Source organism: Plutella xylostella, chromosome 5 (genome assembly GCF_932276165.1).
Source record: "Plutella xylostella chromosome 5, ilPluXylo3.1, whole genome shotgun sequence".
In the NCBI taxonomy this organism is placed as follows: Eukaryota; Metazoa; Arthropoda; class Insecta; order Lepidoptera; family Plutellidae; genus Plutella; species Plutella xylostella.
In genome coordinates, this window is record NC_063985.1 from 6,926,025 (window position 1) to 6,951,891 (window position 25,867).

General features: G+C 38.4%; 1 protein-coding gene across 8 annotated transcripts in view; it reads right to left on the reverse strand.

The window, feature by feature from the left end:
* LOC105394789 (potassium voltage-gated channel subfamily KQT member 4) overlaps positions 1–25,867 on the reverse strand; it is a 38,381-nt gene extending 12,514 nt beyond the window's left edge. The window contains exons 1-11 of one of the 8 annotated variants that reach the window (XM_038112764.2): positions 25,612–25,867; positions 24,659–24,708; positions 23,199–23,384; positions 21,006–21,140; positions 18,098–18,180; positions 15,609–15,784; positions 11,151–11,279; positions 10,402–10,512; positions 9,183–9,370; positions 7,620–7,771; positions 1,600–1,683 (exon numbers count right to left, since the gene is read on the reverse strand). In XM_038112764.2, the coding sequence (XP_037968692.2) occupies positions 1,600–1,683; positions 7,620–7,771; positions 9,183–9,370; positions 10,402–10,512; positions 11,151–11,279; positions 15,609–15,784; positions 18,098–18,180; positions 21,006–21,140; positions 23,199–23,384; positions 24,659–24,708; positions 25,612–25,656 (1,339 nt within the window). In that variant the 5' untranslated portion in view covers positions 25,657–25,867. Of the gene's footprint in view, positions 1–1,599; positions 1,684–6,639; positions 6,706–7,619; positions 7,772–9,182; positions 9,371–10,401; positions 10,513–11,150; positions 11,280–15,608; positions 15,785–18,097; positions 18,181–21,005; positions 21,141–23,198; positions 23,385–24,658; positions 24,709–25,611 lie in introns of all 8 variants that reach the window. The other 7 variants (XM_038112766.2, XM_048633282.1, XM_038112765.2 and 4 more) reach the window with 7 other exon arrangements.

The window sequence follows — 25,867 nt, forward strand, 5'->3', positions numbered from 1 at the left end:
AGCACTATCAAATCTATCACTAAATCAATAAACACGAGTACTTATAGGTACACTTCGCACATAAATAGTGTAGATCTCCGATCTCCGGTTTCAAGAATTATTGGCGCCATGAAACACCATCTCTTATTGCTTCCTCATGATATTTATTATGTCACAAGGACACATAAATAAAGTATTCTTAGCTAAGTAATAAGCATTAAATCAAAAATAAATTACGATAAATGCTGTTAGCTATAGTATTTATTTATTTTTATTTATAATCATTGCAGTAATACATAGGGTACAGAAGAATTCCCACAAAACCAATATTTTTGGTTTGACTGTGGGTAAACGGTGACATTTTAATAAAGCTGTTATTTAAAAATTAACGGTCTTATTCATAAAAAGTTACGGGAGACCTATAGGCCTGCTATAAGCAATTGTCAAAAAAACTTTATTCATAAACGATCAATAGCGCTAAAGAACTCTTCAACTGATTCTTAAAACCTTGATATGCTAAAGTTGGCTGGACCCTACTATACACCTTCCGTAAACCTCCTATTGTACAAAAACATGGTTTAGTAGGCTGTCATAAAAAATAGTCAGTTAGAAATAAATAAGTAGGTCATTTAAAATACCTACTTACACGTGCATAATGCCTCATTTGAAATGTAGTAAAGACGGCCAACGCAAATTACCTTCAGTAATCGTAAAGCTATTCATACGAACAAAACAGATTGCGTGACAGTCCATTATGTTATAGAATTATCGATTACTTTCACCGCGGACCTTCGCTTATTAGCTTATTATATTACCTACTAAAGCTGATACCTATCACTATTTTTGAAATTTCCTTCTTCTAGAAAAAATATAATAAAGTGTTTATAAATAATAGATCGAATTCCTAAGATTGCCTCGTTTCACAAAACTGGTATTTTAATGAAAAGTGGTGTGCAGCCACTCCGCACACGGCGCGAGCACGGGGCTGCGCGTGCCGCACTCGGCCGCTCTTGCTCGTAATTGGCCGAGGAAACTCTCAGAGCTTTTGCCATTTTTTCATCGCAAACGTACCAATTTTGCTTGTACTGTACGTACTACACTCATGAGGGAAAAATATATAATTCAAATTGTTAGTAGACAAACCTACCTATCCATGAATGTGCTGTCATGCAGTATCACTTCATACACCAATTCCGAACACGTTCGTCATATCATAATTATATCTAACAAGCCAATTTTAGTGTAGAGAAGTGCAATTATATGTATCTAAAGGATGCTACAGTTTCAGAGACTAATTCGTCTAAAACACATCAAGTGCGCCACTAGGACGGGCACGAAAATATCTACAACTATAATGGTTGTGAAACAACAATTTTTAGAACATCAAGTGTTTAGATAATTGAAGAGCGATTATTTATTTAACTGAAGTAGATCATTGCAGCAAAGTGAGAGTTTTAGGTCAGTTAAATATAATAAGAAGTAATCATGTAAGTAAGAGAGATGACACGCAGAGAGTTAATGGCTACACTAGGAAGCGACAGTTTGGGCAGTTAAACAGAACACGTTGAAGAGTTTGTCTAGGACGGAAAGACATGGAGGAAGATGCCAGGTCCGGCTTACCGTCGGAGTTTTTCTTCTCTAGCGCGGTGTCGGCCACCGAGTCCTCGCTGCGCGTGGCGGCGACGCGCGGCGGCCGGGGCGCGCCTGCGACAACCCACAGCACAGCGTTAGCAGCCGCTCCACTCGCCCGCCCCCGCCCTGGCCGGGGCAGGACCACCACAAACCTACTCACGCCACTTCTATACATTACTATGCACCTAGCCTTTTTAAGTGGTACTTTTTTATCGTGATTGTTTTTTAATTCTCAATTTCAGTTGTTTGTTAACCGTTTAACGAAAACTCTCGTCCGCCTGTCTGTCGTGTGCATACATCGTTAAGTTCTTTATTTGACATGCATGTGGCGTAATTGTGGACAGCACCGACTAGCGTCCATGCATGAGGGAGAACATGAATAGTTGATAAATGAATCCTCGAGCCCGTAATGAGCAACTTCAGTAAGTAGTTAACCCGGTTTACTTAAGGTCTGCATTTATTACTCTCTAAAACTCGTGATTTAATCATTAACAGCGAGCGGCGGGTGGAGCCGTTATTGTCGATATAGCCTACGTAGAAAAGCACTAAGGATAAATAAGTAATTATGAATATTATGTTCACAATAATGGTTTTTTCAAGGAATTTATAGCGAATTGAAATTTAATCGTTCCGCGTACTTTTGATTTTTATTATTATATCTATAGGTGCATAGGTGAGGCCACACCGATAGGTAATAAAAATAATAATTATTACTTTAATAAACTAATCCTAACTAACCTATTAGCGATCAACCCTAACAACCTTACAACTGAGTTACGACGATGAAGCATTATAATTATTTTTCGAATAATAGTCGTAACTATTAATGGTACGAGTATGTATGCTCTAGTTAACTATAAAATTTGAGTATTCAAGGAACAATGGAATGAGATACGTTCGTACGTATTAACGTACATTTACGAGGAAACTGACTAATTGACTGTGTTAATTAACAAAAACCACAGAATAAAAACCTTTGTAACGAAACTTAATTATTAATTAAATAATAATGCAATATTTTCAATTACATAAATAGATTGAAAATCCTTTTAAATGAAAGGCATTTCCTCAAGCCGAGCTTATGCTAAGTGGGTCTCCCCCCGCGCGCGCCGCCCCCCCGCCCGCCGGCCTCTGATTACGGACTTCAACAGAATATCTAAGTAACTAAGTAAGTAACAAAGAATTGAATCTTATTACGTTTTATTTTATTAAACGTTTAGCCGAAAGGTCTCCCTTATATTTTCCTGAAAATCTACGGATTACCAACTTCCGTAATGGCAAAGTTTGCTAAATCACCATAACGATTATGTAAAGTTATACTAAATTTATAGATTTATATATTTTTTGGCTTGTGGCAGGAATTACTCAATCTCGGGCAATATAAAAATGAAATTAAACTTGCTTCCTAATAAGTGCAAAGATCATCATCGGAAAATTGTATTATTTTAATTCACTATAAAGATGAAATTGACACATGAATGAAGGCATTTTATTAATTCCCTGTGGAATAGAGCTGCATCGATGAAATACCTTAATAATGAGGTCAATGCAGCGGTTTCCATTTAATGTCTGAGCAAACTATCGATCCATTTGTTATCTCTTTCTTGCTAAGGTTTCAAGAACTTAGCCTTCGCTCTAGTTTGATTATTAAAGTCGTTAACATAGGCTTTGTGTGTGTAATCATACTTTATATATGATACACGATACTCCTCGTGTCACTAGGGATGATTAGTGAGGAAATCCTGAAATCGATTCTCTTGAATCTTTGACTTTTATTTTTTATCGATTGTTCTGAAGGTAGAATAGGCCTTTATTCACTTAACGAACGATGGCTTTTGTCATGATACTTTTGAATAAAAAACAAGGTAAATAGAAGTATAAGTAGATATAATGCATTTTTTTCACCATTTAGCCGCATTTACTTCTTCTAATCCATGACGGCGGCGTCATTCTTACGAGCAATATTCGATAACTCTGCCCCAGGCTCCGTGATCTACTGATCGCCGCTTCGGTGTATATTCCTATCGGAGCTGGGTTCAAATCCCACCTGGACTATAAATTTGTGTTTCTAGGTTTTAGGTCAAAGTTTAGGTAAGGCTCATCACCTGGTGTGCTGAAATTTATATCTTGTGAATAATACTGGGCTATAAGTTTCCATTTCATTCAGTTACAGCGGTCATCTATACGCTTTTCCAACAAGAGTTGCAGAATAGCGTCTTCTGCATATAATTCACTAAACACCATTATTACATAATTTTTCGTCTTAAGGAACGTGCGAAAATCTTCAACTTTTAGGCTTTATTAATAGAACCATAGCAGTGGCTGGTCTGAGCTACATAACTCGGCACATACTAAGCTACCCACTCCACCCTGCTTCAGTTTTACTTGAACAAAAGAGACATGTCGAGAGTTGACTGCGGCCAACTTATCTGACCCGTCGCATGCTAGCTGACGTCATCGTATGGTTTTATAGTGAAAGTGGTTGATATAATGATTTCACAATGATGGGTCAACAAAAGTTTATTTCACTACCTACAATACAGGACGGAGCCATAGTTTATGACGGAGGCTATAAGTATATTTCTAACAACCTGCTTGGTTGCATTTTTTACTCGGTAACATTATAATCATTATAATAAGAAATTATTCTCTACCTACTTAGGTAATATCTTACAATATTATAATCTCTGTGATAATAGGGTAACACCGCAGTGCCATTAACTTAACGTTGCGTCGCAATAAAATATTTATACTTAATAACGGATGAAATGAAAAAAAAACACCCATAAAGAAAGTTAAATATTAAAAGATTTCCTCGTATATACTTACGTTATACTTTACATAACTTATCGAGAAACAAGATAAAATTTCGTTTAGCTGACTCATCTTCAGTAATGGGTAGACATCAAAAGAAGAATACGGTTCTATGTAAAGATTGTCAACAATGTTCCGCCGTCGCGTGGCCATAAAAGCCTCGTTGGTTAAATGTGTTGCAAAATATGACTTTCATCCTGTGACGGAGGTCAATTTTTACATCACTTCGTAGGTGTTTCATTATACAGAATAATGGGGCACCAAATTACTCTACACGTTGCGGAATAAAAACGACGCTGACGTGCTTAACACTGACTACATAATTATGACAGCTTACAATTTAATTAAAATATGTTGCTAATTGTCACATCTGTTTTATTAACGAATGAATCAATGTTGATGATCTTATTTAAAACGATAAAATTATCAATAATATTAGAGATAGTGCTGCAGATTTGAGTGAAGATAAAAGTGGCGCGGTACAACAAAAGAGTTCCGCTCGGCGCAGATCTCCGGCGGCCGGTTCATAAATCATTCAACTAAATTCCATTTTCGGTTTTCTAATCGCGTAAATTATTCCATCGCTGCTCCCATGGAATACAGAATAACACCTTTCAGATAAAGCCGAATTTTTACCTAAAATTGGCCGGACACGAATGATTGGTATTGATTTTATTATGACGCACCCACGGCGAAAACTGAAACAATCAAGTACTTCTACGTATTTTACTAAATAAATTCGCTTCAGTGAATCCAAACCGGTTGCTGCGGTAAAATAAGGAGAAGTTACTAAGTAATTTAATTTCTGATAACGTAATTAAATTAAACCGTAACAATTAATAAGTTACCGGTGTGCCTCAAGCCCACAAGGTCTGCACCCGAAAGTTGAAACGTTTCGCGTGTGAGGGAGAGTGAGGCGTAGTTTCTGCGTGCAAATTACGAAACTGTTCACGTGCGGAACGACCGCCGCCGCCTAATTCCTTCCGACCACTTCATATTTACGACAATTACTTACTCGCTGCCGTTTTGTTCTTTTTATGTGCTTTTAATATGTTCGTTTGCTCATTAAAGAAATATACCTCTAGGGGCCTACCTCATTTAGTAAAATATTTTACGATGATTGTTTCTATAGGTATTTATAAACTTACCTACGTGCTTCCTATGTTTTTCTGAATATTTATGAACACCATTAATAAACAAAATACAATCAAAAGAAACAGTATAAATTAGATGTCAAAAGTAATATGTAAAAAAATCTTATATTATGAACTGTCTCTAGTGGAGCAGTGGTTGTCTATCGCTATTTAATCATAAATGTAGATCTGTAGTTGTAGATCGACCAGTCGCTAATTGCACGTCCTCGAGACAAAAGCACATTAGTGAAGCTCGATTGTTTCAGCCCTATTCACTTGTATCACTATTCACTACCTGGGGGCGCATTGTTCCCGCGGCTGGCGTGACAAACAGGCGGACAATTGACCTTCAAATATACAATATTGTCAGTCTAAGTAGATTTTAATAGCAGCAAGTAGGTATATACTGTAAATTAACAAAATAAGGAAAATTATATTTTACAAAAATCGAAAACGTATTAATTATAATCCTATTTTCTATCTCGCATGCATAATAAAATAATGCAAAGCAGTGAACAGTAGATAATTGGAATATTTTAGATATTCAATGGAACTTAAACATAAGCTTTTGAATGAAGCCATTCCGTATTGTTTGATAGTTGCTATGTCAGATAAAGTTAGTTATAGTTTAAAACTTCTCTGAGTAAACCTATGATGCTCTAGATGAGTATAGATACAATCTCGTATTTAGTAGAAGTCTGTTTGTGTCTACCTTAGCAATATAATACGCGCAAGCGAACAACTCTTGGGAAGCATTTCATATCTGAATACAATGTGAAGCCTCGGACTGCATTACGGTAGAGATCATTTCGAAGCGGCACCTACACTATCTACGCATGTGCAAGTTTATTTCAAAAAGTGAAGTAGGTAAGTATAGAGAAGTAGAAGGTATAGGATGTCAGCAATCGTGTATCGGACTAGACGCAGCCCGCCGGGCACGCAGATCAACATTCTCGCTTACGTGTGTATTCACATTTTTTGGTAGTTTATGTACTAAAAAGATTTAATAAAGAAACGCAGCAGAAGTTTATCGATCGTAACTGTCATGCCAAAGTGCCTTCTAAAAGATGTGGAAGAGAACCTTTGAAGCAGCTTTTCCAACAATGTAGTAGGCAACACGCACGGCCCGCGCCCGAAGTGCGGCTCTCTACGAAACAACGCAACACACACATCACTGACAGTGCAGGCCGCGCCTCCAAACACTTCTCAACTTTTGTTCCGAGATTAAAGAGAATTCATGCGTGGTTTAGGTATATGTTGTTGGCTTGATGTAGAAGTATGTTTCGGTAGGAAAAAACATATTAATGTCAAGAAAAACGACGAGGAATTCAGTAAGTACTGCTTAGGTACCAGACAATTCTAACCCAAGAACAGCTTTTGTTGTACCTACTATTACCTTCAAGCAAATCAAGAATTTAAATTTATTGTTGCCAATGATTGACGCTAATACATGATTATGTTTCTGAAAGTCTTGAAAATAAGAAAACTAATAAAATAACAACTCAGGTTTGGAGATTTTAGATAATAATTATGAATAATATAAGTAACTTACAAAACAATTAGGTAATAGATAAGTACACTCTATGTATCTAGTGAAGTAGAGCAATCGTTGTAGCGTTCTAGGTAGCAGCTGTAATGGGCTGCTTATTTTAAAGGATAGAGTGCGTAGAAGTTGGTAGGTATGTTGATAGTATTATTTAGTAACACTAATCAGAGTTTTTCAAAAGTACGCTGAAAATTAATGAGGACATGTCAGACCGTGAAATAAAGCAATGCTCGTCGGATTTATTCAAACTCATTTCGCTCAATGCCAGTAAAAATAGCTAACATTTATATAAATAGACATTCAATCAACCGCTCATAAGGTCAAATCAAAACTGCAAGAGAATTTCAAATATTAATTGGAACGTTTGCCATCTGCGGCCATCACTTGGTATAAACGTGGAGCGTTGGAATCGACTCATTAATTTTCAATGTACTATAAATGTTTAGTGTGTAGCAGCTTATGTGGTTATTTTAGATGGGTGTTAGGTTAGAAAAGGCGGCATTTTCGTGTCTTACCGAGGTTTTCGGAGCTGGCGTTGACGTCGTAGCGCGCCGGCGGCTTGGCGTGCGGCGCGGGCGAGTGCAGCGAGGAGCTCTTGTGCCGGCGGATGGTGGGCAGCCGCGACACGAACGACGCGTTGTTCTTGAACGACGCGCTCATCACGCGGCTGCGGAACACGCATAAGACATTACCAAGCCATTGCTACAGGTTATTACATATGGTGTTTTTTTCAGGTTTTCTTCAACCCTTCATGTCAAACATCTACACTCTCCAGATTGGCCTATAGCACTAACCACGTCGTCAACTGTGAACGTGTGTACGAGAATGAGGAACAATGACTTGCAGAAATGCAACGGTAAAAAATATGATTTGTTTGAAAATACATGTATTTTTTATGGCCAATAAATAAATTATTATTATTATAGTGGTTAACAGAATACCTAAGTCTACCTAACCCGAGAACTTGGCACCTGGCCGACATGAACAAGATGCAGTATCGTGAACTCATTTTGATAACGAACGAAGCAACATTTAGGACGTGATTAGTGTCAAATTTATAATATCTCTGAAAATGAGTTTGCAATACCATCCTGGGGGTCAAGCCGGGTAGACATATAACTGGTTAAAATAGGGGTTGAACGAAACGAGTATGAAACGGAATAAAGAAGCAAATGGCGGAACTACACGTAATCCTTTTTACTGTGCATGTTAGCTAACGAAGTCCTGAAAAAGAACACGAGTTACTATCTATAGAGCTTGCTACATGGGTACAAAGGGAGAACAAGACAAACGAACTCCCACTTTTAATATATCGCGCCCGATTCATACCCATGTTGACCCTTATCTCATAAGAGTTGTGTGGCGGAACTTGAACATAAATAATAGTAAATGGATCTGTCTAATCAAGAGATTGTAGTGCAGTACGCCCGCTGAATAACTAACTTAGCGGCGTCCGGGACAAGGATGTAGGAACGAACAGATTTGATTGTGGCATTATATTGTCCAATTATGTTTGTAATGAATACCCAACATAATTATGGCTTTAATTAGCTTATAATGTTGAACCGTAAGGCAAGGAGAGAAAATTGGAGAATTTCACCTACGCATAAATTATACGCTTTGGGATTTTAGTGAAAAGATACGAGAAGATGTGGTACAGACAAACCTCTGGAGCTATAAATATTTTACATACAAAAGTATACATAAATTTAGAAACTATCACTTCGCGGTTCTTAGAAAGGTTTGGTTTTGATAAGGATTTGTGCTCACTCACAATTCTCCGACAGTACGCAATTTCTTTCATTATCAACGACACCTTGGAGAAGCGAGACCAACATAGCATATTTTGTTCTACACTAGCGGGCGACATCTCACGCGACACGACTCTGCCGCACTGTAGATGAACTTCTCATTTTTATTTAGGGCTCAATTTAACCAAAATTGGCAATACGCGCTTGACTATGAGAACAAATCCTTATACCTGGTTATTTTGCACAAAGGTTCAAATCGAGTGCACAAATATTTCATTCGAGAGAGCCAGGTGCCGGTACTTCTCTTCTATACAGAGAATATAATACCTGGTCTGCGGGCTGGGCAGCGGGATCTGGTGTATCTTCCAGGTGGCGATGCTCATGGAGTGCTCGTCGGACGCGTAGCAGCGCCACAGCGCCTGGATGAGCGTGGCCGCGGGCTGGCGCCGCCGGATCATGTGCTTCTGCCGCTGCTGCTGCTGCACCTTCAGCGCGAACCCGGACCCCAGGATTCCCTACGCACCAAGAATAATGGTCACAGCAAGCATAATATACTATATAGTATAATATACCAATCACGTCACCACTGCTGGGGCACGGGTCTCCTTCCAATCAAGGAAGAGTTTAGGCCTAGTATGTATAAGCGTAACGAAAACGGATCGCCTTTTTTTTCTTCTGTAAAGCAGGCGTTCGCGAACTCGCGACAGAAGAAAAGAAAGGCGATTCGTTTAGGTTACGCTTATAATGTGCTGTGACATAAGTCTCGTTAGTAAAAGGTGTATTTTAAAACTAATTGATGCTGTTGCGATTTCCAAACAAGAATATCATTTGTGTAGAAAAGTCGGAAAATGGAAAATAGAAAAGGTCAATAGAAACAGTACAGAGTCGCGAGCACAGGATTCGAAACCTCCATTTACGTTGCGTATTGTCAACTGTCACTGTCAAAATGTAAGGCAAAGTTAGTTCCAAAAGTGACATTTGTTTTTTCCATATGTTAGGTGGAATTTCACCAAACGCCAAAACGTATTTAGTAGCATGTCATACGTCTGTCAGTACAAAATGTATTTAAAATTTAATTTAAATACGTTTAGCGTTTGGTAAAAGTGACCCTTCGTGTAGACTCGACAATAGTATCGAATCCGTTGCTCGCTGCACCGTACAGTTAACAACACAAAGTTAGATTCATTTTGAAAGCTCTTGGCACCATCGCATAGCTATCATAAAATTGGGCAATACCCAATACTCGTAGGTACCCAATACCTGACAGGGAACAAAAAAGGCACAATCGCAAATAATATATGTAAGTACCTATAAATACATATTATGCTCACGATTGTAATCCCTGAAGGGGTAGTCAGAGGTGACTCGCATGCAAGTCACCCGCTTTCCGCTGTACATTTAATTTTGTACTCACGTAATAGGTTGCGAACCGTATCGCCGTTTTTGTTAATGGCAAATACAAAGATAATGAATTAAGTAGGTACTTATTCTTTCATCCTGAAAACTATTCTAAACTGGCTGGGTCAGAGCTGTCACAATAACTTACGGCGGGCAGAGCGAAGAAGGAGATGCCGAGCAGCGCGCAGAAGGAGGCGATGAACTTGCCCTGCCAGGTCTGCGGCACCATGTCGCCGTACCCCACCGTGCACAGCGTGATCTAGGGACCAAGGGAACGGATGAACACATTGTGATGAAATATGGCTAGGAGAACTCACGATCTTGTGGCACTCGAATCGGCCCAAATATCGATTTATATAATACATACTGTATATTAGCCCTAATTATCGGTCAGCAATTAGTAAAAAAAAAAAGTTATGCCTGTGGAAAAGAAGCAGAATGAGATACTTTTTTCCGTTTAAAAGGTGAAGCAAGGTTAATTTTGAGAATCTTGTATTGTAATTTTTTTGAACTTGACCAACAATTCTCGAAGACGACAAGGTTCTGAGAAAGTATAGATCTGATTCTGACGTCATGGCATCATGTCCGGCGTCCCGCGGCTCGCGGCGGGCGCCCCACTATCGCACTTTAACGTAATAACAGTCAACCAAGTGCCTCACACTGTATCGAATAATTATTGACGTGATTTAGACCATTTGGGAACTTAGTCTCACTTATTATAAAACGTAAAATAAAGATAGTACTGGTTATAGTCCACAGATGTCCTACAAATAAGCAGTCTAAAGTCGGATGTAAACTAGAACTAATATCTTTAGTCATCGTTTTATAATAAGAGAAGTTGTCTTTACTTTGGTTTGCTAAGTAAATGAAGTATAATAAAAAAAAAACGACACTTACTACTCCCCACCATAACGCTTCAGCAAAGTTTTTAAACTTAGTTTCAGGAACATCTTTTTCAGCTAAGTACACCAAGAACGATGCGAATATGAGGCCGAGAAATCCTATGTACAACGTTGTTATTAATTCCTGAAACAAAAACATTTATTACAACAAAAGAAAACACAGTTTAAAAATAAAATGGCGCTAAGTTTACTAAAGCTCGGAAATGCTTGAGATTGCATTTTGTGTACGTAGGTATATAGGCACTTAGATACATCATACTTTTTCACAAAGGAAGCAAACGCCAACAATGGGTGTCTAACAAATTTTATGAAAGTCCCTTCCAGCTACATTTAACAAGCTGAATGAGAAATACAGAGACGAGATATGAAATAAAACTAAGCCAGGGTTCGGTCATATCTGGGTTACAATTTAATGAAAATATACATATAAGCTCCTTTAACTTAGAGATTTTAATGGGAATATCATAATTTTAAGTAATAGTTCATTCTGTTATCGAATGTTCGTAAGTATACCTAAGACAATTTATAAACATTTAATCTTATTCAAAGTTGGAAATACATAATACCTAGTATAAATTGTTGGCACAGCAAGAATACGTAAGTATATAAATGCTTATAAAAGCAGGAGCTGATCGAGCAAAAATGAAAATGATTTGTTTTATTTTCCGCCAACAATTTACACAAACTTATATTATCGAATCGTACATTCTTTTAAAAAATACCTATAGTTCCTTAAAACAGTTTTCAATTAGCTACACGCACAATACCTACTCTGATTATGGTATCTACTTTTGCACCCCCTATCTTGTCTACCCAGTATAATGTTACAAACTACACAACTGAACACACGATCAGTTTATCACACACAAACTCATGTAATTAATACTCATACTGATACGTACAACGCTGAAGCGGAAAGCAAACAATAAGTTTCCAAGCGTAACCTTATACAACTTGAGGTTATTAATAATATTAGACGAGCCGAGTTTCTTCCCTCTATATCCAATTTGTCATAAATTACAACAGCTGTAGCAAATAATGTACTACAGTTCTCAAAGCAGCCGTATAAGAAAAGGTTCGGTCGCTCTAAAGACGTTATCTATCCAGCATAAAGCCATCTAATACCTATTTATTTCCCGGCGGACACGGCTGTGACAGCTGAAGATTGAGAGCTCGACAATTATTGACTCTAACAAAAATCAGGGAGAGTCTTATTTCCTTTAACAAACTTGACCGGGTAGAGTATTAGTTTTAGTTAAGAACTGCGGCAGTGGCTTGGAAATATGAAATTGAAAGAATATGGTATATTATGAACATTATTGGAAAATAAATAATAAATTTATGAACATACAAACTTCTTCTTTTATTCTTTAGATACTAGAACTTTTTTCCGATGCAAAGTATACGCCTACACCTTTCATAGTGAGGCCGGTTATTGTTTCCGTACCTATTTGTATACCGCAGTCAATATTGCACAGCCGCAAGAAGCCGCCGCCACACGTCGGCTCGGGTTCCGCTTTATTTGCTCTGCATTGTGTTCATGCAAGTTTAACCCAACTGATACCGAATCCCGCCTTATTTTGTGTTCGTACAAGGAAGCGGAGGAAATTGCGGCCCCCATACTTTGCTTACTCTGCATGATTATGCAGCCCTTGCCCGGCTATAGCCACAGTGGGAGTTTGACGCAAACTGCTGTTATTATAGGACTTGTAAACCCACACAGTCATTCAGTCAGTTCCACATCCGCCACCGCCGCCGCCGCGACGACGCTCAGCGCCAGTGAGTTTACATGTCAGCAAACAACGCGACGGCGACTACTGTAATATTCCTAGTTGCACGGCACGTTATCTAATAAAAATCTTGCACGCTATAATTGCTCTATGTACATATTGTACATGGTTATTTGTATCCTTGTCTACTAAATAATATATGTGATATTATACACAAGTTACAACGGTTCAGCTATATTCAGGTATATTTTTTCCACATCTATACGTGTAATGTACGGTGACTTGCGATTCTTGCGAAATACGTATTATGATTGTACGACAGTAAATGTCATAAAAAAACAATTTCTATAACTAACGATAGATAGATAGTTGAATACCTATAGGTATAATAATATTAAACTTTAATAATTCTTCTTGAGTTCTGTAGTAGGGCAATAAACGAGATGAAAACATTAACGATGGTGGATTTACTCACAGTATAGGATAGTACCTATAGCCGTATCCTTGCTAATCCAGTAATCTTAGTTAAGGGATAGTTCAAATCACGGAAACTTTAATGTACGATATAGGTAGATTAGATAGTCAATAAATCTCCAGGTATGAACTATAAATGAGTTTAATTACTACACGGCGAGCCAAATGTTGAAGTACGTACGGTTCGTAAGTGGCGGGGCGTTTCTTTTCTGACGTTTACCAATGAGATAAGGACACTTCAGAGCTAACGGTAAGCCACTTTTTCTTTCGCTTCGGAAACTTATTCTGCTATAGAAGATTTTTTGGTAAGATTTAATGACTACTTGCAAATAAAAGGACTAAAACAGACGGACAAAGGACTCCCAATTACATGCAAATTCGTTACAAATTACAACAATTAGATTCTTATCCCAATATACTATAAGTTAGATGGGATTCACGACCTTTTCAAAGAAAAGCAACTGAACAGCGCTAACCCCTCCCGTCGATAGAAATTGTGCAGTCAGCGCCCGCACAGAAAGTAGGATAAAAGCGATTCTTTGTGTACTACGGTCACTACTGGGCTCATCTATAAGAATTCCACACCCATGTCACCGTCCTGTCATGATGATTCATGAAGCTCATGAAACAACTGTATGTCTGACTGTATGTAACTGTTAGGCACACGTGTCACAGTCACAACTTACAACTTTTCTTATTCAACTACATCCATTTGACGAATAACCATTTTTTATCTAGTATGTACTTAGTACATATAAAATTACACTAACACATTTGTTTTCTAGCATAAGGAATAGATACGTTTGTTATTCAAACGGATACAGATGTTGTGTATTTATAAGGTTTATGATAAGCAGATGGCAATGCGCGAGTATAAGCATATGCAGTAGATATGGCAAGTGTCGCCACGACTCAGTACCGACGTATCCAAGGCTAGTTATCGCACCATAAATATGGAAATTTCTGTAAAAACGGTCCGCTTCCTTCATAAGATTTACGGTTTCTTTCACGGCTAGATAAATTGCTTAGATAAGCTTTTATGTATAAATGAGCACGTTACGCTGTCGTTAGAAATGTAAAAAGCCGGTGAAATTAAATAATCCCTGACATTTTATAAAGTTTTAGACTTTCAGCAAGTTTGTGCGAAAGTTACAGTTGTGTCGATAACGGTTGTGCTATTTCAAAAATTACTAATTACTTAGATTTGAAATCCACCAAGCTACTCACGTAATGTTACGTGACTGTTCGAGGCATAATCAGTGTTATTTGTAGATAATATGACACGTTAACAGTGACACCAGTAAAATATAATGATTATGGTAAAAAGTGCATTTTCATTACCTAAACTTTCACTCTAGTGTAACCTCAACACTGAAAGCCACTTAAAACACAAAATAAGTTAGTAATTCATTCGAAAGATTGAGCACTTATATCTTGTTTTCTTTTAATGGAACCTGAAAGTCTCTTTAGTTTTTAGTTCCAGATGACGGGTCTCAGTGGCCATTAGACAGGATTTGGCCTGCGTCTGATCGCTGAGACGTAACTAATGGAGGCAGTTACTTTAATTCTGCCAGAGGATGACGACATTAATGTTTAATTATAGGATCTATTAGTGAAATGAACTGCGTTACCAGGCCTTCTTTATTATTGAAATACTGTAATGTAAATGATGATCAATTTGTGAACTTCATCACGACCCATTACGTCCCCACTGCTGGGGCACGGGTCTCCTTCCAATGAAGGAAGGGTTTAGGCCTACTCCACCACGCTGGCCAAGTGCGGGTTGGTGGACCCCAACACAAGCAAGCTTGTGATGAGAGAGTTGTCGGGTAAGTGGGCAACCCGACTGTCAGATGTTTTCAAACCGCCCAAAGGCCTCTGACTAGGCTTAACGACTGCTGCCGAAGCAGCAACCGGGACCCACGGCTTAACGTGCCGTCCGAAGCACGGAAGCGTCCAGAAAAGCACCACTTGAAATTGGTCACCCATCCAATGGCTGACCGTGTCAGTTGTTGCTTAACCTCAGCGATCAGTTACGATCACTGAGGCCCGCTCGACTACGGACGCTTCTACGTCTAAAACTGTCAAAGCAAGGCAGCAATACATTTAATGCCGATATTTTAATGTTTTAAAGTACCTATGTCCAACTCAGTGTATACTAAGAGGAAAGCGCTTCCATGATTTTCATGACAAACAAACTCTAGACTACTCATTACTCAATACTCAACCAATAAAAACAAAACACAAACCTGTCGATGAGCATAGACGACGGAGCCGAGCAGCTTCCAGGTGCCGCCGCGGCGGTCCATGCGCACCATGCGCAGGATCTGGAAGAAGCGCAGCCCGCGCAGCGCCGACGCCGCGAACACCTGCCCCGACGAGCCCATGCCCAGTACCACCACCGACGCCAGGATCGTCGTCACATCTGACACGGGATTGCATAGGGTTATTAGCTTTAGGTATTGTTGCACTTGGGAATTAGGATGACTAAACTGGGCCAGAGACAAAAAAGATTTTTTTTAATCTTTATAATTTATTGCAAAATGTGATAAATAGCAGTTTTCTGCAGCACCACCGCGGCCAGGATCGTTGTCACATCTGACACGGGGTTAGATAGTGTTATTAGGTTACGATCAGCGTTCATAATTGTTGCATTTGAAATGACTAGACAGGGCCAGGGATGATAAATATTTTTTTATGATAGTAACTTATTAACTTGAAAAGAGCTATCAAACGATGCAGGACTCATCTAAATTGGACATAAGGGACAAAACGCCCATCATTCTTATTGCTATTACATATTTGTAAAGAAAGATGCAAAGTAAATAAATAGCAGTTTCCTGCACCACATCGACGACGACGCGGACGCCTGGATCGTCGTCACATCTGACACGGTGTTAGATAGTGTTATAAGCGTTAATTATTGTTGTACTTGGGATGACTAGACATGGCAGATACAAGTAAAATTTAATCCGAAACTACTTTACTATTGTAATTTTACTGTTTGGTGAACGTGAAAAAATATATCTATAAAGTCGCACAAAAGTGAACTAACCATGGAGTAGTTTTACTGTATTCAATTGGTTGAGCTCAATCCTGATGCAAAATGAATAAAATTTCAGTTTGTTGTGATCCACATTTGCCCAAACTTTATCCTAATCCTGAATATGACACCATTTCGCGGGTAAGAGAAGGGATTTTATAGATCCATTTTTCAATCACTGCCCGTTCTAGTTGTTCTAAGATACGAGTACAACTATATCTACCGATTTTTTATCCATATATCACGTGAGGTTAATATTTAAAAAATAATTGCACATTACAACTATCTATTAGAATACACGGAAAGCCAATGTTACATCACACGAACTAAAAATATAAAAATTTAAATCTCTATCCTTGTACACGTACATAGTGCATGTAATATGAATATTAAAAAGCTTAGGGTCACTTTTACCAAACGCTAACCGTATTTAAAATTGTATTTAAGTCAAATTTTAAATACATTTTGTACCAACTGGCAAACGTTTAGTTTTTGGTGAAATTCCACCTTAGTGTATGGTTCATTTTTTGAAAAAAAATTATATGCCTGAGTAAATCCCTATGTTTATAGGAATGATGAATCATATTCCTTGATATACCTAAATATTATATTTTACGATCCTCATATGTACGAAAGTATAATTTATAGTTTAAAGTTTCAGACTTTACATCAGTTATTACAGAAGTTACATTAGTTTCAGAATAACCACCGTGATACTGAACGCCACCACATAATTCTTACTTCTACTTATGGACCAATGTCCATTTCGTACCCAAGCTGATGTATATGTAAACAGTTGAGATTTTAGGCCATTTAAAAGTGAACATTTAATTACTCTTAATAGTAATATTCTACTAATATATTACATCTCGTCTATTTAAAATGTTTCAATAAGCTTTAAGCCAGACAACAAAATTAGGAAATAATTCACGGGCCCCTTTCAAGACTTCAATTTTATAACTGGCTCTATAGTCGAAGTCTCATCAAACTCCATATATAAAAAATCATATCCAGATATATAAGCCTCTACGTTGTGCTCCACTTTTTTTCAACTGACTATATGAATGTAAGTATATTATGTATGTGGACAAAATGCTCATTCTCTTTACCGGCCATTTCGATGTAATTTTGTAAAAGTTTCATTCTAAGCATACTGAATTATTTTAGGAGGTGGAGTAAATAAGAGAATAGCGTATTTGCTAGTGGCGTGGTGTAGGCTAGTTTATTCATAGGCCGGCAGGGGGGCTGCCCCCGGGGCCGCGGGCCGCGGTGACGTGGAACTAGCGCCTAGGGACTCTAGGACCGACACCGAAAATGCGAAGGTCACAACAGATTGGTCGCCACTGGAATAGGGTCACTCCGACACGTTTTATAGACCGAACGTGACTTTTACTTGGAAATGTTGCGAATGAAACTACCTTCGCTATATTTTTTATGTTTCGCTTTTGTTTCATGTTTCCCTGTCCATTTCCATGACATTTGTAGTAAAGACTGCAGAATAGGAAGCTACCTACTTAGAATGAAAAATGTAACAGATAAATAATTCTACTTTGGAACGAGGTAAATACGTAAATTACATTCAAATTGCAAAGCAACATGACATAGTTAGTTGAAAGCCGCCCGCCCATCACGTTTTTATTATGCAAACTAATGCGGGAAACAACATGAGTAGGCGCGGAGGGGAAGTAAACTTACCTATTATACAGAAGGGCCGCCTCAAAAATTTGAGGCGCCCCATTGAGCCTTGATACCGTGACCGACATCCTGACGACCACAACCTACGAAAGGAAAAACAAACGGGATTAGTAACATAAATCACATTACTCTAACGACAACTGTAAAATTAGTGATGCAGTAAATTAAAAAAAAAGAGGTTATAAAAAGATACGTTCAGTTTTAATTCGTTTAAAAGCTTAGTGGCGTACTTTGAAATCCCTGCGAAAGCACTTTTTAGATAAGCCCCGAGTGGTTTGTTTGTGGAAGAATCTAGCTCGAGTCAGTTCGTTCTCGTTCGTTCCGCCCGCTCGCGTTCGTTCGCCGGTTCGCGGCGCCACTCGGCACAGCTACACGGAGCGTCAAGCGAGGCAGCAACACTGCGGGCGGCCTCAGCCGCGAGGAACACAATTAGCCCGGATGAACATCTCCGGCTCGGCTTAACTAATAACTAATTACACGCCGAGCGCCGCGCTCGAGCGCTCCTCAAACAATCATCATGTTCATTGTCTTTTTACGTCTTTAACACCCTACGAGTACTTGCAACACAAAATTACATGAGCTTATTCTGTGTTTTGGAACATTAACGACTTAATATGAAATTAACATTATACCAACTCATTCAGTTTCTTGCGAAAAGGGATTGCTACAGATGTAATTTTAGGTTTACGTATATTGTAAAATATATTACGCAACGCAGCTACAGTATATCTACCGCATTGTTTCCGTCTGCTACAATGTGGATTAATTGGACTTCATGATAATATATTAAATTAGGTTTAAATAATAATTCTAACTTCGCTTAGCTAAGCACCACGGTAAAGTAGGTAATGGACTGCTAATAAACTTTAAATAAAGATTAAAGGTAAATTGACGGAAATAGAAGCCACCTACCATACACCGGTAGAATATAAGCAGTTCGCTCTTTAATCTTAGATTTCCATTAGAAACAAAACTGGTTTCGCTTCGCACATCAAAGGAACATTAAATAAATAAAGAGCTAATACGTACAGGTTTACTTTCTACTGCGATGATTGTAAACGTCACTGCACTCGTGTTATTAGATCAATTTAATTGATGTGATGACTCACAGACCTATAAAGTTGGTGTCTGCCATAAACCTACAAATAAATAGAATGTAGTTTTCTACTCAATGGTGTGAGTGAAAAACCTGTTGTACATTGTTCGTAAGTGATTTATTTCCTACTGATTGAATGAGTTGTCGATTTCATTACGCGCTTAGTTTCTTTCAATACTTCCTAAAAACGGTTGTAAATTTAACGTGATTGATTATTCTCTTTTGTATCTACCAGACAAAAAAAACGGAAAATACGTTTACGTATGCACTTTTAACTTGAATGGTAAATTGATAGTAGTATACAGTAAGAAAGTGTTGAAGATAATAACAGAACATCACAACTTCCAAGTCAGTCTGTTATTAATGTTACACGACGATCTATGAATAGAAAGCATTTACGTTACTTCTGCAGCTTTGCTGATTTGCCGCAGTGGGTATAGCGTCCACTATTGTATAACTCACTCCGACAGCTATATCAAAGAAAGTATCATACAAATGTCTAACAAACTGGTAGACAATTTGACATTGTGACAGATGTAGACAAGTGTGATTTAGATGTTATTGTTGTCATCATTAATATCTGATTACACTTTTGGTACTTACTAATAAAAGGCTTGCAGAGTTTACGAGTATATACATATACACATAATTTAAATCAATAAAATCACAGAAAACAAGCTCGTTATTGTATTTTAATAAAAAACATATTTCCCTTAGTGTCGCCGGTCACGTGCGCAGATGTAAACGTCGGTAATTGATGCTTAGCATTTAACACGTTTTACAGAGACCAATTGTTTTCTCGATAGCAGCGTAATATTTGGCTGCGTGCCAGCGAGGGCTATTATTCTGGAACGCACCCAGCGGCGGCGCGCGGGTATGTAGTAGCCACAGGAGCGGTAAGTTACTATGCCAAGTTTAACTTTGTGCTGGAAAATCTGCGACAGGTGTTGCACGATTTATGGGACGTAACTTACTGAACGAACTGGTGTGGGCATAATTATATGTGTAATTTCTCTTTTATTGCAAAATTTCAATAAAAAATATACATCTACCTATGTAATCATAATGAAAATGTAATTGTCCTATGAAACGCTATGGTAATAATTGTTGTTTTTATTTATTAAAAACACCCATAGAACAACGTGGACTCGGCTATAAGAACACCAATTCAACTATGATAATATTAAAAATGATCAAAAACCAGTAAAATGAAATGGGCGTTGTTATTGAAAGTTAATGTAAATTTTATCGGCAGTGACCGGAAGAACGAAAGGGACAAAGCGTTATTAACTGTGAAGTGAAGCAGAAATATAAGAGTATTCGCAATAACGTATTTTCATTTTTCATGGCTTGATAGATTCAAATAAGAAAATCGCAAAATAAACGATAACAAAGAACGATCAAAAGGAAGGTGAAATGTAATTTATGCTTCGATGACCAGAAAATACACGTGTATTTTACTTCGAAATGATTTGTGTTAGTATATTTTACATTAATGGTAGGTTTTTTATTTATGTTTAAGAGGTTCTCCGTGGGAATTTCATTACAAAAAGTAGCTTATACTATTTAGTGAAAATATCGCTTTATAATGGTGACATCGGACCGTTTTGGAGCCCGTTCAAGAAAAACAAGCCAACAATCAAATCTTTACTTTCTACATAATTGTAATATAGTATAGATATAAATTGAGACATTATGATATTATAAATGGTAATCTCATCGTCTTACGAGAATTCCATAACACAGAGCCTACTTTTTATGATTTAAGTACATTACAGTTTAGATATACCTACATATAAATAAGTATTTTACCTTAAAAAGAACTCGATCGCGAACCATATGACGACGACGGTTTCCATGTAGAAGAGCACGATGCCGGCCTTCGCCTCGTACTCCTCGATGGTGGAGAACACCGACAGCGACAGGCACATGAACACCATCAGAAACCTGCACACACATATATATAAAACATATATACACATATATATTATATTATATTTTATATTTGGGGACATCTCACACACGGCCATCCGACCCCAAGCTAGGCAGAACCTGTGTTATGGGTGTCGGACAGCTGATATATCTACACAAATACATAGATAGATAGATACTAAATATAAATATCAACACCCAAGACCTGAGAACAAATATCTGTGTTTAAACAAATATCTGCCCCAGCCGGGAATCGAACCCGGGACCTTCGGCTCAGTAGTCAGGGTCACTAACCACTACGCCATTCGGTCGTCGATATATTATGTTCGGCGCACATAAAAGTAAGTAGGTGGGTACTGACCAACGTTACGCACTGTAATGTAACATTCTCAGCGAGCATGTTACGCAACGCTGTGTTATAAAATCTCGCTGGTTTCCCCGTAACACTACGTACTGACTGCACGAATGCTAGCTGTGTAACAAATTACATCACACCTCTTAAAATTGGTCAGTAGCCACCTTAATATTATGACCGTAACGTAAAAGGATCGCCTCTTTTTCTTCTGTCAACTAGAACGAGAGCCCGCGAACGCCTTTGGCGCGAGGGCGCTCGCGATCCCTTTACGTTACATAAAGAAGTGTAAGGTTGGTCACCGTGTTGATAGGATTGGGAGGAGGGCTGGCCCGGTAGCGCGTATAATAATAATAAGGTACAGTTTATACTTCATTGCTTTCGCGCAAATTGTGTTGACTTTGATTGACTAGGACACAAAGATCGACTTGATTTGGTGCGGAAGTAATTTCATTTCAAGGGACTTGATATTTATACTCCAATTAGCAAAGGACGAGGCAATGAAAAAGCTAAGTGTGCTTAAAAAAGGGATAACCCTCGCCATTCGAAAACGAAATAACATAAAATACAAGCTCTGACCCTAATTGGATTGAAAAAGTCGTAATATAAAATAACGTATGTTAGAAACATTCAGTTTAGTAAGTACATTGAATACTTAGAATGAATTATTTATGTGATTATTAAGAGCATTTTTTAGGAAATAGTTATAGAAAGTCAACAGCTATGTGAATTCAAATTTTTATGGGTATCGTAGCGGAGGCCTACGACATTTCGTAGCGGAATTTCGTAGCTTGGGCGTAGCGGTCCCGTAGGCTCGTAGCATAGCGCGGGTGCCGAGCGGGGTTTCAATCACCTATTGAATTTATATTAATCTCGTCGTCGTTTCATGGAACGTAGAAAATAATTAGATGAAATTTGCATATTCACGTTCATTATTACGGAGGGTTTCAATATCCAATTAAAATGTTAATTGTTATCTAAAAGCAATGTTGACAATTCTGGGGACTTATTTTGGTAAAAAGATTGTAGTTTCATCAGCTTTTGTTAACGGAATACTTGTTATTACGGCTTTTGTTAACAGGATACAAGGAAATAAGACGCGGCCAAAAGAAATAATGAAATGTTACAAATATAACAAGTCGAAAAAGGACGGGGAAAAGTTAGCGATAATATTATTTGGTATGAAGCTTTATCGTGTTATATCGAGGCACAAGCTACAACCGCTCACCGGTAGTGGTGGCGTGTCGTAATTACTGCGGCGGCCGCAGCCATAGACTATTCGTTTTTGTCTGAATTACGCCCATTGTGAATCAAGTCGACGTTTATTGTCCTCAAAACCCAAATTACGGTCGCTATATTGTTTTATTGAAATTGAAACTGTATTGTGTGAAGGATCATTTCATAAAGATAGAGATACGACCGTATATCCCTTTATTTCCGGAAAGGGATAACCTTAATTTATAGGACGCTTGTGAAGTTATTTTATTACTAACTTTACCCGTGGGAATGCCGGGATAATAAGTAGCCTATGTGAGGGTACTTATCAAATATCATCAAAATATATTAAGACGATTTACCATCAGCAAACATACACAAACTTTAAAATTTTCACCCTGTGATGAAGAGCGTTGAAGACAAGACTATATTATAAATTATATTTATAATACTCACATCTCACCAGCATATATAGTCCTTACTTTTAAAGCGCGGCACGAACTTACACAATCATATGATAGAGGACGGCCTTGGCTCCTCGTGGTCGCTCGAGGAAGTTGTAGATCTTGGACTGGAGCCGCCGGTAGCGCGCGTCGCGTCGGGTGGCGCGGTAGCTCAGCGGCTTGCCCAGGAGCGACATCCGCGGCGCCGCCAGCCGGCCGCCGCCGCCGCCGCCGCCACCGCCGCGCTCACTGCAACAATGCCACCGTCACTCCACGCACGCACCACGCACCGCGCACACCACACAATGAAGGATCGCTCATGATATGACGGGCCACAGCGCAATACTCGTATGTAATTCTATATGTAGAGGTAATACACATTTGGGCACGCTACGGCACGTCATCATGAACGCGATCCTTTAGCCACCAACTACACCAGCCTCGCTAGAGAAACACTCTCAAACGTCTTATAATTCATTAAGTACGGTCATAATAATCATCCGGCCGCCTGATGAACACGTGAATATTTTATCGCGATGCAAATTATACAGGATGTTGCAGCTCTGGGTCACGTTTAATCTTTAACTGACCCGAGCGGCTCTCATAATCCATCATACCTACGCTCGCACCGACAAATGGGTACCATCAGTCTCACTTTATGAATGTGGTGTCCAGGGAACAATAGCTATTCGCTTTGTTTGTCATCACATTGTCTCAGAGGTTGGTATAGATAAATGGATATCGTTTTCACTTTCTCACTAAATAAGACCGTTAATAAATATACCTACTTATTTACAGTCTCGCTTCATAGAGCTTCTTATTTTTTAAATCTTATATAAATTTATCTTTACCTACCGATGAATACGCACAAACACAACAAAGCATTTAATCTAAAAGGCATATTCTATATCTAAGTATCTACACTAATTAAATATTGAAGACGATGTGACGTATGTTGCGAACAGCGTTACATGTTACAGACAAACTCACATAAATTATGTAAAAGCATTTAAGATCAAGTACCTTCTTAACGCTCAATGTAATGTGTTAAATTTAAAAGGAATAATATTAAACGTGCTAAGAATTTATCAGTTGCATAAATGTGTAGGTTAGTTAGGTAGATTGGTTTAATGTATTGTAGAGATGTTAAAACTCTTAAGTATTTAGTATTTTAAAAGTAGTGCCACCTACAAGACTATGTATAGTGCGTAATAATTAATGGACGGTTTAATATTGGCCGATATTAATGTAAACATTTTACTTTTTATATCTGCAGCCTTTATTTATTATAAGTAGCGATAGATAACAATTTTCAAAGAGTTAAAAAAGGTATTGTTAGATATGGTAATAAGGACATTTTAAATGGATAAGTACATGTTAATTTAAAAATGTAAAATAGCAAAGTAAAATTAGTTAATGCCAATTCTAGTAATTGAAAAATGAGAGGAATCAAATCAAAGTTGAATATCTACGGGATTTCGCTACATAAGAATTAGTAATTAAATATAAATGATAATTGTTACCTAGGCAACCCATCTTCAATCCGGACGCGCCTTACCGGTTTCATTTTCACCTAAACATTATATGCCAATGAATAAGTGTTTTTAGAGTTACTGAAATGCTTAATTTTAGTATTGCTTTTGTGTTAATTAGTTAAAAGGCACCCTAACCTTTCCAAATTGGGGTTCTAATATGTAGCACATGAGGGTTAACATTGCTTAATTTGCTTTCAATATTTGGGAAGTATTTGGTGGTGTGTCGTGGGTCGTAGGAACAAAGGCGCTCTAACCGGAGCTTGGTAATGCCTAAGTAAGTAGTGGTGATGTAGTGTAGTGAGTAGTTTGTTAGGTACCGTAATGTGACACATAGAGGGCACGTCTGAGTCGTCTGACAGTACATCGCTGCTCGCTTGTTTACATTTATATTTTAGTCAAAACAATGAGAACAAACAAATGCAGCCTCCGTGCCTACGTGCATCGCGCGGTCGAATGTGGAAGGTCAAAAGTCAAACCAGTGTGGTTAGCTTGTGCTCTGCCTCTGATTTATTAATCACTAAGTTTTCGAAACTTCTGAGCAGGAATACAATGGACTTCTCAATTGTGTTCTTGTTTGTACAAAATTTGTTTGTACGTTCTATTGTTATTAGAAGTTAAATGAAAATGGGGGTGACGACGGCGCGGACACGCTCCAACCTCGTCATGTTTTAATCACGTAATGTAATGCGAAAATCAGTTTTAGAGGCAACACTACCGACATTTAATGGTATACTATCGATCCAGATATAGAAAGGGTACTTCGTGCGCCATTAAGTGAAGTAATTGTCAGCAATTATGTTACAAAGGCACAAGCATACGTGCACGATAAACTTTAAAAATTCATGTAGATACTTCACAAATCTCATTAAACGTTACGGACGCTCTATCACATTATCGTGCAAACAATCGTAGAGTTAGTCGTAAATAATGTAAGTACGTACCTTAAAATTCACAGCCAATCTAAACAACTCAAAACTGACATCCATAAATATTTACATTCCTAGATAGTGGTGAGAGTGAGGATGATCGTGCGCGCTACTTGTGGTGCGGGCTGGGGGCGCGCGGCGCGGGGCCGGGGGAAGCGCAGGCACGTGGGGACAGGGCCCGGGGCGCCGACATAATAGCGGCACGAGCCTGGAGCCTCGAGCCGAGCGCGCGGCGCGGCCCGGCGGCGGAGCTAGACTGCCGCCCGCCGCG